The sequence below is a fragment of the Zea mays genome, chromosome 3 (genome assembly GCF_902167145.1).
Source record: "Zea mays cultivar B73 chromosome 3, Zm-B73-REFERENCE-NAM-5.0, whole genome shotgun sequence".
Lineage (NCBI taxonomy): Eukaryota > Viridiplantae > Streptophyta > Magnoliopsida > Poales > Poaceae > Zea > Zea mays.
The window spans coordinates 236,486,082-236,498,252 of record NC_050098.1 but is presented as its reverse complement, the minus strand read 5'-3'; the positions used below and the strand labels follow the sequence as shown (position 1 = coordinate 236,498,252).

Genomic DNA, 12,171 nt, shown 5'->3' with positions numbered 1-12,171 from the left:
GAGGGAGCAGGGCAGCCGGCCCAAGGCGCAGGCCGTTTTTTTAGAACAAGGGATTAGAGAGAGATAGTCGACAGATATATTAAAAGATTAATCTAGGATTTTTGAGGAGCACTTTTGTACATAATTAAAGAGTTGATTATGCAAGATTAGTACGGTATAGTATTATGCCTCTCCTTTTGTGGATTATTTGAATTCTTAGTTTTGATTCTAAATTGAATCTTTGGTTTCAATTGTTACTGATGTTTTGATTCATCTATATTATTGCTATTTGCTAATGCATCTATTTACTGCTAGATCTATAAAGTTTGGATTTTAATCTTTACTGATTATTGATTAATTTCGAACTTAAATCTTGCTTAATTGTCGTTAACAACAAGATTGTTTCGTTTATAACTTTAGATTCAGAAGTCCGATCGACGTGATTCCAGTTGTGTTAGATTTATATTTTTATATAGCTTAATCTGTTAAATTTTGATATCGATCGAAGTTATGAATTTCGGCCAGGAAACATTTATACTAATGTAACGTCAATCTATCTAGAATTATAAAGGTACATTATTTTGATTTTGTGATAAGGAGGAGTTGAGATAAATATTTTTAAGCTTCCATAATCATTCGCCTATTCTAATGGCATACGGTCCTACAGTCAAGCATAAATTGGCGAACTGAAACGAGATTATTAGAAGCAACCTGATGGAACAGGTTCCTGGTATAGTTCCATGGAAGAGGTCGAGGATGCATGCTGACCAATTATAAAGCATGAGTTCCGTGTATAGAAAATACAATATTTATTATGGTGGAAAATTACAATGCAGAACCTGGGAGCGACAACATGTATATATGGATCGGATCTTGGCTTGTTTGAAGCAAGAGAAGGGGATTAGAAGAAAAACGAGAAGCAGCACAAGAAACAGACATGTAATTAACAGACATCGACTGCTAGCTACGCGCTGCTTCTGGTTAATTAACGGCCACCTCGGCACCCGTAGATGGCCAGGCAGCCGCGGGTATACGCCTGCCCACGAGCGGCGCACGAGCCGTAGCAGACGGCCTTGTTCGCGGTGAGCGCCCCGTAGCTGATGGACCCGCCCCCGTACAGCGCCCTCCTCGGCGGGTACGCCGCCTCCTCCACGAAGCTGCTTGCGTCGTCGTCCTCCACGCGCCGCAGCGGCAGCGCGTGCAGGGAACCAGCAGCCGCCGACAAGTCCGCGGCGGCGGAGCTGGCGAGGAGAGCCCCGATGGCGAAGACGAGCAGGACGAATCGAGTCTGCCGCTCCATTATTCTGTGGTGGCAGGCAGTGCATGCGGCAGGCAGCAAGCTAGTGTGCCCCGCGCGGTTTTGTATTGATGCGATCTGGAGGGTGCGGTGGTTGCTTTGGAGCGCGACAGCAACGCCACGCCAGCCAAACGATGCACGTGAAGCTACGCGACGGTGGCCGGTGTGTACCGACGGCGGGCGGCTTGTGCTGCCTTGCTCTTGAATGATTAAAGAAAGAAGCACCGCACCGCACCGCAACCTTTTCGCCAAGTTGCGGTAGCTACCAGTGTACCCAGCTAGCTAGCTTGCGCTGTGTCATGGAACTAATAATGAAGTTCTGTGCCGTCTAGGTTAGGCATCCATGGCGGACGGGCGGCGGTTGTTTGCCAATCGATCCATAGGGGTAGGAACGCGCCGGGGCACCGCAATGTTTGTTCGTTATAATCGATCCATAACTCAAGTTATGTTTTTCTCATAGAGGATCCGTGTCTCAGAGATGACTTTCTGATGGTGCAAGCTTAATACAAGGACTACTGTCTCGTCCATATATCTCTACTACTAATTATGTGCCTATTGTAGGCGTGCACACACCCTGGTTCTGCCCCGCGCACGTCTCTCCGAAGCCGCCCGCGTCTCCACCCGAGACCCCGACCCACCCCGCCTCCCCCGCCGCCGCGCTCGCGCCCTATCTCCGCTGTGCCTACGCCTCCTCCCCCGCCCGCCCGAGACCCGCCAAGTTTCCATTCCTTACACGGCGAGGTCCACCATCGGCGCCCCCTTCCCTGGCGAGCCACAGCCGTCCACGTTCCTGGCCACCGGCGACCTCCCTTCTCTAGCCCTTGGCGGCGAGCCAACACCTCCTCCCCATGGCTGCCCCCCAGACACCAGTCCCGTCCGCGCATCCCTCCCCCCACCCCTGTCGTGCACTCCGGCTCCATCTTCCTTCCAATCCCACTTCTCCCCAACGCGAACCCCAACAAGGGTTCTCGGCGACGCGTCGGCCGCGAGAGATGGCCACCGCGGCGAAGCTGCCGTCCCTCTACGCCGAGCTCGCCGCCAAGTCCTCTCGCGTAGCGGAGCTGGAGGTCAGGATCTCGGCCCTCGAAACCGAGAATGCGGGCTTGAGGGGAGGAGCTGGCGGTAGCGAGACGAGAATCAACAGACAGTACAGGAAAGGAGGAGGACCCAATCTCTCGCCAATTAGCGGAACACCTACGCGGAATCGAGCACGGGGCGGTAGAGAAGCCGGGCTGGGGCGTGACTCGCCGCGACGCATTTGAGGTCAGCGACAACGAGGAGGGCGCTGCGGCTGTCGGTGCTAACAAGGGGGAAAGCCCGGACAAGGGTGTCGGTGCCGTCCCGGCTCTTCGGAAGCGGGTGGTGGCTGGAGAGAGCGTGGGTGAAGCTGAAGCGGATGTCGCACATGTTCTGCAAGACGCTCACGGCCTCCGACACCAGCACGCACGGTGGCTTCTCCGTGCCGCGCCGCGCCGCCGAGGACTGCTTCCCGCCTCTGGTACGCTTACGTTGGCTTGGAAAGCTTCCATCTTTTCGGTGTCCGGGTGCTACTCTTAAGGTGCGATTCTGAATCATCTGCTCTTGGGGCGTGCAGGACTACAGCCAGCAGCGACCGATTCTTTAGTGTCAGCGAATGATGTCAATGGCTGCACTTCAGTTGGTGACTGTTAGCGTTTTTTTTACAGGATTTGCATTACTTGTTTGGATTGAGCACTTGGGAATGCTTCATCTTTGCTCACTTAAGTCCAGGATAGTCATTGTTCAGTCACTCTTTTGCTATATATGTCACCATTATGTGATCAGAACTAATAATGGTTATATGTTGAGAGAGATATACAAACTATGTCAATGTTTCCTGCTGTCTGCATTTGCAACCTTGTGCGCTATGCTCAGCATTTCTCATGTCATTGGTTAGTTATTGTAGTTGTACTTAAAAATTACCATTTTGTCCATGAAAAATCATCTGATTATATGTTCAGGAGTTCTGGTCCCGTTTTAAGGAATGTAAAAGAACAAGCATGAGAAGCTATGTCATGTGTGGTCCTTGGTTTCTAATGAATCTGCATCTGAATGTGATGCAGGGCAGCCCCGCAGACAACTGGATGCAGTGCCTTTGTCAACAAGAAGAAGCTTGTCTCAAGGGACGCCGTACTATTTTTGAGGTAGGCCACAGCTAACATTGGAGATAATTATCACATGTTGGTGTTGGCCCTTTCTGAAGGTCCCTCATAATTTTCAGGGGTGATAATGGGGAGCTAAGACTTGGAGTGCGCCGTGCAGCTCAGCTTAAAAATGGATCTGCTTTCCAGCTCTTTATAACCAGTGCTCAAATTGGCAGTGGGAGATTGTTGGCCTACATTTCTGCCTGTCCTGGGCAGTGTGGCCGAGCTGATGGGTAAGGACAACTGGACCATTTCACCTCGCTTCAGTAGCTTACAGTTTCCACCTGAAATTTCCTGGCATTTGCTGGGCATTTCTTTTTATTGTCCAGCTACATCCTCGAGGCTAACTACAGGGGCATTTCCTTTTATTGACCAGCTACATCCTTGAGGGTAAATAGCTCGAGTTCTACATGAAGAAGTTCCAGAGGTAAATGTGGACGAGACACGACACTGACGCTTGTGATTTACAGTTCCAGAGGTAAATGTCGTCGTCGCTGGTGAAGAACGAGCCCTACATGTGTGCTGTCAAGATCTACCTCAAGAGCCTAGACATCCAAATGGAGAAACAGCTAGCCAAGACATGGAGAAGCACAAGGGGTCGTACAACCAGGGACCAAGGGAGGACTTGGAGATCGACCTCGCCAAGCTTCTATCAACCAAAAGAAAATCATGGTCCTCAACAGATAGCAGAACATCCTATTTGAAATGAGTTTGTGAATAAGTGGTAAGGCGTACCACTTTTAGTTTCTTTGCTTATTTGTCGTCATCTAAATTGACCATGGTAGATACAACATCGCTTCACAGGCGCACGACGATCGCGGGCGGTTCATATCGCGGGTGGTTCCAGACGTGGGCACCGGGCGTGAGATTTTTAATGCCTACTGCTCGCTCCACATGATCATTTATCACAGGCTCCAGCATGTCATGCTGCTCATGCTGCTGCAAGGTAGGATTGTGCTCTGAACCTGTATTGATTTCACCTTTTGATGATTGTAGTTGTCCAACCCTGACTCAAGATCATCCGTCCTCTTCCCATTTGATGGAATGCGTAACCCATACCTTTTTTTATACATAAAACTGATCGTGTAGGGTGGCAAATAAGAAGCTTGTCCACGTGTTCATAGGTGAAGGACAGATTAATCTGAATGGAGCTCGATGGGTGCAGGTAGTACCAATTGCACATCCGGTGTCTCAAGAAGTTCACTAAGGATTATGGTATGACCTTTTTCTTCCTGGCAAAAGCATTCCCAAGTACCAATCCCATTTTTTAATATTGGACAAAGATTTAAGTAAAAATAGTGTTAACAGTTGCATTGATAGGAATTCTAGAACTTGAGATCTTGGACAAAGATTCAGTCTTGTGTTCAGATTGGAGGTTAAGCAACCAGAGTCAGTCCATTCTTTATCTCTAATACCACTATGATATCAATGTTTTCTTAGAATTCTCTGATAATGTATTTCATAAAGATGTATAAGACATGTGCAATATAACTGAGAACAAAAACATGTGCTTTGGAGATGTTTATTCCCAATCATTTCTGTAACTTCTAGCTATTGATGCATTTTTGGTTCAATAGAGTAGGCCAACACGATTTTTTTTGTTCCAAAATCATTTCTTAGAATTATCTATTGTTTAATTCAATAGAGTATGGACCCAACTTTTCTTATGCGCATGCATTTATTTATTTCAGAGTTTCTTATTTGATGAGTTCTCGTTGTCCAAGACATATAGAGCAGGAGCCAACTTTTCTTATGTGCATGTATTTTGTAATGACAGCATGCATTTTTTAGAGTTTCTGACATGCATTTGGAACAGGATAATGACTTATGGATGGCATCTCATGGCTGCCATCTAAGCTAGCTCGCAGTGGATTGGATCTAAGATCTTCCAATGCTTGTTTTGCAGCATGTATCAGCTAGATGCATGTTAGGATGCCCAGAAATCTCAGAATTAAAATGATCTTTCATGAGTTTGTTATGAGATTCATTTTATTCTGAGATTCTCCTACTCCAACTTCTTTGATGAGAAGCAGTGGCTGGATCATGAGATTGGATTAATTTCTTTGAAAGGGCTTAATTCCTGGTTTATTACCTCGAGTTGGCATAGAGTAGAGTTCAGTACCATAGAAGTGATCTGGAATGAAATGATTTTGCTGATTTTTATTTTTTCTATTTTACTTGTGTTTTGATGATGACCATGAGCTTGTGTGGCTTCATGTATATCTCTCGTAAAATATTTTGTATCTGTATTTAAAGTGATCTGGAACGGATTGATTTTACTGAATTTTAATTTTCTATTGTACTTGTGTTTTGATGACCATGAGCCCGTATGACTGCCTGTATATCCCTCATAAACTTTTTTGTATTTATACTTGTTGTATATATACCGAAACAACCAGCCAACTGTTAGTTGAAGCGAGCAGGCACTTTGCTGACGTACATGCTATCTTTTTACTATGTTTCGATGATAATTGAGCTTGCGTTTTGACGATGACCCATGACACCCCGTGGCTCCAAAGGGCAGCAGGACAGGGCAGCCCGACCGGTTGGTGTCCACCCGGGGAATTTGCCTGGCAAGGATTTGCCTCCTCGGTGTGGGCTCCCCCAGGTTTTTCCTAGCCGGGCTGCCAAAGGAGGGGCTGCCGTAAGTTCGTCTGTGTAAACGACAAGGACCGGTTTGAACAGCGACTGGACCCTTACTGCTGCACTGGTATGGGGATTGGGAAGATGCTATTCACTGCCCGCCCAGACATGTCTGCTTTTCTCAACATCAGTCCTAAGTAGGAAGAAGAAGACAAGAAGAAAGAAGAGAGTCCGGGGGTTCAATGTCAAGGCTGACCGGGGTCCTTCATGCCTCCTCTCGTATCTTTAACTTCAAGACCATGCATGTCCATCATGTCAAGTGACACATATGTATGGAGTGGAGTATATAACTAGCTAAGCAGTGAGATTGAATGAAGAATAAATATACTTTACTAGGTGTTGTTTTCAGAAGGAACAATTGTGGGTCGAATTCCCACAGTTAGGGATATGGTGATGGTGTGATAAGCCACATATTGATGTACTATGCATTTTGATCAGATCTGTACGGTGTGGTTCACCTGAATTATTTGCTAATTTGTCAGTCGGATTTTTCATCGGTCCGGTTTGTAATTATCAAGCAAGATTTATTAGGCCTATCTACGTCATCTATTGTTATCTGGTTGCAATTGGCTCAGTTCAGTGTCGGGCCTCCTTGTGTGTGGACAGTTTACCGGGCTTGTGTTTATAGACCCGATCTGTTTTTTTCGTGTGAGCCCGACCATGGTCTTTGGTTTCTCTCATTTCTGGCCTTCTGTAGCAGTCTGTCAGCATATAGAAATAGAACACATCCTGGAAGTGCTCTCAAGTTTTATCTCCAGGTGAAATGTGACTCCATCTTTTCTGAGTCGATCCGACTGATAGCAGGATCTGTAAGTATTTGCCAGTGGCATAGTTTGTTTTGTTGTTGCCCAAAATAGGTTCCTTGATGGCTTTTGGTGTCGTGCAAGTTCACTCTGGCACCAATGTGGGATGCTTGACTGGTGGTTGCGTTGTTGTTTGCTCCAATTCAATGTGCATGGAGATTCGAGGACGGAGAAGAGCTTCGTGTCCTGGCCTCTGATGTGCTTCCCATCCTCATGTGTTGCTTCAAACCTGAAGGTGTATGTGGTTTGTTTCTATCTGTGCAACTTGTTCATTGTAAGGTGTTATAGTACGTACGACTATTAGAAATTCTTCTTTGAAATACAGATGCCGGTCTAGCTAGCTCATGTTGATTTTTTAGTTCTTCAGTTGAACTAAATTCTATAATATCTGTGAGATTAAGCTTAGCCTATAAGTAGATAGTGTCGCTTGCTATGCAATCCTAAAATTAAGGGATGATAGTTATAAGAATAATTTGGCTATGGAGAGAATCTGGGGAACTATGTGTAGATGAGGATGAAGGAGTCCGTAGGGTTTAGTATCTAGGAAGTAATAGATTCCTATTATCATGATGGCTCAGCCGATTCTTTGATCACGTTGATTTTGGACGGTTTTCACCAAAGTAGCTCTCAGAAAAGCAGGTCGAAAAGCTGAGTGTTTAGCAATCTACAACAGTTTCTGGTGGCTAGAAGTTGAAAAAAGATGAAACAAACATGCCCTGAAACCTAGCTACATTAAATAATCTAGCTTAAATAAGTTGAGAGGCAAACAAACAACATAGATTATTAGAGTGAATTATATAATCTATATACCTATAGTATGATAATTCATAAGTAGATCACTAGGTGAGCGCCCGTGCTGTCGTGCGTTGCAACAGAGACATATAATACACACATTTTATATATAAGTCACTGTGATATTATATGTCCCCGTTGCAACGCACGGGCACTCACCTAGTGACTTCATATGGCTAGTACCGAGGCTAATTTTCTCTTGGAAAGCTAGCTCTTGGTTCGTTTTTAGAAAATTATTAGCAAACATATCCGTGTTAATTCGGACAACTACAAGATAAAAACCTCTTTCTTGTGGAAACTCAAATAAACGATACACCTAGAACTCATTGTGTTTAGACAATTAGCAACACATGCTGGTTAGAGGTGGTAATGGATCGCGATCCAAATGTTTTTTCATAATTTTTTATGGCCCTAAATTATTTTTAGTTCAAAAATAAATAGAAATAGAAATCGATCTTAATTTGATCCGATCCTTAAATTTTATAGTGTAAAGTTTAGTACCCATTGTCACCCCTAATGCTGGTACATGGCCAACCTCAACAGAGCGACATCTCGGGTTTTGTCTAGTTGGTCTAAGGCATCTTCTAAGCTTGACTCGTTGCCTCGGTCATCGTCGGCCCTGGCCCGAAGAGCGTTGTACTCAAGGTCGGTCGGAAGGACAGTCTCGATACCGTAGACCATAAAAACGGTGTGTAGCCGATTGCCTGGCATTTTGAGTTTAAGGTTGGTGTAGATGGGGATGGCCATGTTCACGTAGCATGTGCATCCCAGCACGGTGTGGTAGGATCCGCAGAATCCTACCACTTCAAAGGTCAGGACTTCCATCCTAAAGTTGGTCGAAGTTCCGAAGGTGATGGGCAAGTCGATCTGGCCGAGAGGGTGGCCTGCTTCCTCGACACGATGTCGTAGAACGGGGCCGTAGTCAGACGGATTCGATCTTGTCTGACGCTCATGGCATCGAGGGTGGGAGTGTAGATGATGTTGAGCCTGTTATCCCCATCCATCAATACCTTGGTGAGCCGTGTCATGCCGATGATGGGGTCGACAACGAGTGGGTGCTGCCCCGGTCGCGGGACATAGTCGGGATGGTTGGAGCGATCGAAGGTGATGGTGTGGTCGGACCACTTGAGAAAAGTCGAGGTAATCGGTTTCTGGCACTGAAGCAGTGACCCATGTCCGTCAGTGAGTACATGGACATATTTCTATAGTTGTCTCATTATGCACCTGAAGATGTCAACACCAATACAAAAAGGCAGTACCGGTTCATGAGAGGTTTGGTTGATCCCCTGCATTACCAGCTAATGAATCATACTTTCCCCACCTTCCAACATATGATTGACAGAGCAATCATGACTGAAAGAAAGCGCAAGGAGATGGAAGACCGGAAGCGCAAGATGAGTGGACCCTAGTCTGGGAGCAACAGTTGCCCTCGTTTTTCAGGCAGTTCATCTTAGAAGTACAAGCATGCCACCCACAGGGATATTAGCAGCAGAACCAACGTTAGAACCAGCAGCAGAGTCAGAGGCAGTATTAGCAGTCGCAGCATTACCGTCAGAACAGTGAAATAGGAAGAAATCGATAACAGAGGTAGAGCAATCAGGCACCTCTCCTTCCTGCCCTAGCAGCTAATCAGAACAACCAGGCATCCCCAGTGCAAGGAGGAGGCAGAGGATGATTCCACTATGGAGAACAATGCCACTAGGCGACGCAGTGCCCGAAGAAGATGGCTCAACAATAGTCGGCTCACAATGCCATAGCAAGATAGAATGCACCACCGTAGGGAGCAGGCAACCACGGCCAGCCACGTACCCAGTATAGAAAGGTGAACCACTTGGAGGCTGATATAGTTCAGGAGACCCCAAGAATGGCAATATGTATGTTCTTAGTCGAATCTCATCCTGTAAATGTGTTATTTGATACTAGAACCACACATTCTTTTGTGACGGTATCATGGGTAGAAACACACAGCATACTAGTAACACTAATGTTCCCATCTATGAGGGTTAGTTCAGTTGGTGGGAGGACACAATTACACAAACAAATAGATTATGTCCAGATGCAAGAGTAGAAATAAGGGGGATAGAGTTCCCCGCTGATCTGGTAGTAATGGGTACCCGGGACATAGTGAAAGTAGCCTAGAGGGGGGTGAATAGGCTATACCTGAAATTTTTCACTAAAAACTTCGAGATAGGTTAAATTAAAGTTGCACTGGTGCAAACTGGTTCAGTTGATTTTGATCACAACTGAACAAGTTTGAACCTGCTCAACTTAGATTAGATAATCTGTTAAACAAATATGAAGTAGTGAAGAATTTTGCTAAAGACTTGCCCTACACAAAATCTACTCAAATAGATAATATGAACCAACCAACGAATTTAAAGCGCTTAACAAGAACACACAAGAACACGCAATATAACCTGAGGTTCGGCAACCACCATAATGGTGTCCTACTCCTCGTTGAGGAGTGAAAGTCGCCTAGAGGGGGGGTGAATAGGGTGAAACTGAAATTTACAAAGTTAATCACAACTACAAGCCGGGTTAGCGTTAGAAATATAAATGAGTCCGCGAGAGAGGGTGCAAAACAAATCGCAAGCGAATAAAGAGTGTGACACGCGGATTTGTTTTACCGAGGTTCGGTTCTCGCAAACCTACTCCCCGTTGAGGTGGTCACAAAGACCGGGTCTCTTTCAACCCTTTCCCTCTCTCAAACGGTCCCTCGGACCGAGTGAGCTTCTTCTTCTCAATCACACGGGAACAAAACTTCCCTGCAAGGGCCGCCACACAATTGGTGCCTCTTGCCTTGGTTACAATTGAGTTGATCGCAAGAAAGAATCAAAGAAGAAAGCAATCCAAGCGCAAGAGCTCGAAAGAACACAAGCAAATCTCTCTCACTAATCACTAAGGCGTTGTGAGGAATTTGGAGAGGATTTGATCACTTGGGTGTGTCTAGAATTGAATGCTAGAGCTCTTGTAAGTGGTTGAAGTAGGAAAACTTGGATAACTTGAATGTGGGGTGGTTGGGGGTATTTATAGCCCCAACCACCAACTAGCCGTTTGGTGGGTTGTATGTCGCATGGTGCACCGGACAGTCCGGTGCACACCGGACAGTGTCCGGTGCGCCAGCCACGTCACCAGGTCGTTGGGTTCCGACCGTTGTAGCTCTGACTGCTGGGCCCGCCTGGATGTCCGGTGGCACACCGGACATGCACTGTAGAGTGTCCGGTGCGCAACTTCGCGCGTGCCTGACTTCTGCGCGCTCTGGCGCGCATTTAATGCTTCTGCAGGTGACCGTTGGCGCGAATTAGCTGTTGCTCCGTTGGCTCACCGGACAGTCCGGTGTACACCGGACATGTCCGGTGAATTATAGCGGAGCGAATTCCCGAAGCTGGCGAGTTCCAGAGTCGCTCTTCCCTGGGGCACCGGACACTGTCCGGTGAATTATAGCGGAGCGCCTCTGGATTTTCCCGAAGGTGAAGAGTTCAGCGTGAAGTCCCCTGGTGCACCGGACACTGTCCGGTGGCACACCAGACAGTCCGGTGCGCCAGACCAGGGCTGCCTTCGGTTATCCCTTGCTCTCTTTGTTGAACCCAATTCTTGGTCTTTTTATTGGCTAAGTGTGAACCTTTGGCACCTGTATAACTTATACACTAGAGCAAACTAGTTAGTCCAATTATTTGTGTTGGGCAATTCAACCACCAAAATCATTTAGGAAATAGGTGTAAGCCTAATTCCCTTTCAATCTCCCCCTTTTTGGTGATTGATGCCAACACAAACCAAAGCAAATGTAGAAGTGTATAATTGAACTAGTTTACATAATGTAAGTGCAAAGGTTGCTTGGAATTTGAGCCAATATAAATACTTATAAGATACGCATGGATTGTTTCTTTAATTTTTGACATTTTGGACCACGCTTGCACCACATGTTTTGTTTTTGCAAATTCTTTTGTAAATCCTTTTCAAAGTTCTTTTGCAAATAGTCAAAGGTAAATGAATAAGATTTTTCAAAGCATTTTCAAGATTTGAAATTTTCTCCCCTTGTTTCAAATGCTTTTCCTTTGACTAAACAAAACTCCCCCTAAATGAAGTCCTCCTCTTAGTGTTCAAGAGGGTTTTGATATATCAATTTTGAAATACTACTTTCTCCCCCTTTTGAACATAATAGGATACAATTTGAAATTTCCAATTGAAAATCATTTTAAAATTAGGTGGTGGTGCGGTCCTTTTGCTTTGGGCTAATACTTTCTCCCCTTGGGCATGAATCACCAAAAACGGAGTCATTAGAGCCCTTAGAATTACTTTCTCCCCCTTTGGTCATAAATAAATGAGTGAAGATTATACCAAAGACGGAGTCCTTTTCTCTCCCAAAGTTGGAGAGTTGCTCGGAGTGACGGCGAAGGATGAGTTACGGAGTGGAAGCCTTTGTCTTCGCCGAAGACTCCAATTCCCTTTCAATATATCTATGACTTGGTTTGAAATAGACTTGAACACATTAGTC

The 12,171-nt window shown here is 45.7% G+C and overlaps 1 protein-coding gene across 1 annotated transcript; it reads right to left on the bottom strand.

Annotated features, from left to right (window-relative positions):
• Nucleotides 1–775: 775 nt before the first annotated feature.
• LOC100276306 (uncharacterized) lies at nucleotides 776–1,487 on the bottom strand. The gene has a single exon (NM_001150128.2). It carries the CDS (start codon nucleotides 1,277–1,279, stop codon nucleotides 965–967), a length of 315 nt encoding a protein of 104 aa, NP_001143600.1. The 5' UTR covers nucleotides 1,280–1,487; the 3' UTR covers nucleotides 776–964.
• Between the last annotated feature and the right edge of the window lie 10,684 nt (nucleotides 1,488–12,171).

Bases quoted from the DNA above. Each gene is read 5' to 3' on its own strand.
- LOC100276306 (NM_001150128.2), bottom strand. From the start codon at position 1,279: ATGGAGCGGCAGACTCGATTCGTCCTGCTCGTCTTCGCCATCGGGGCT.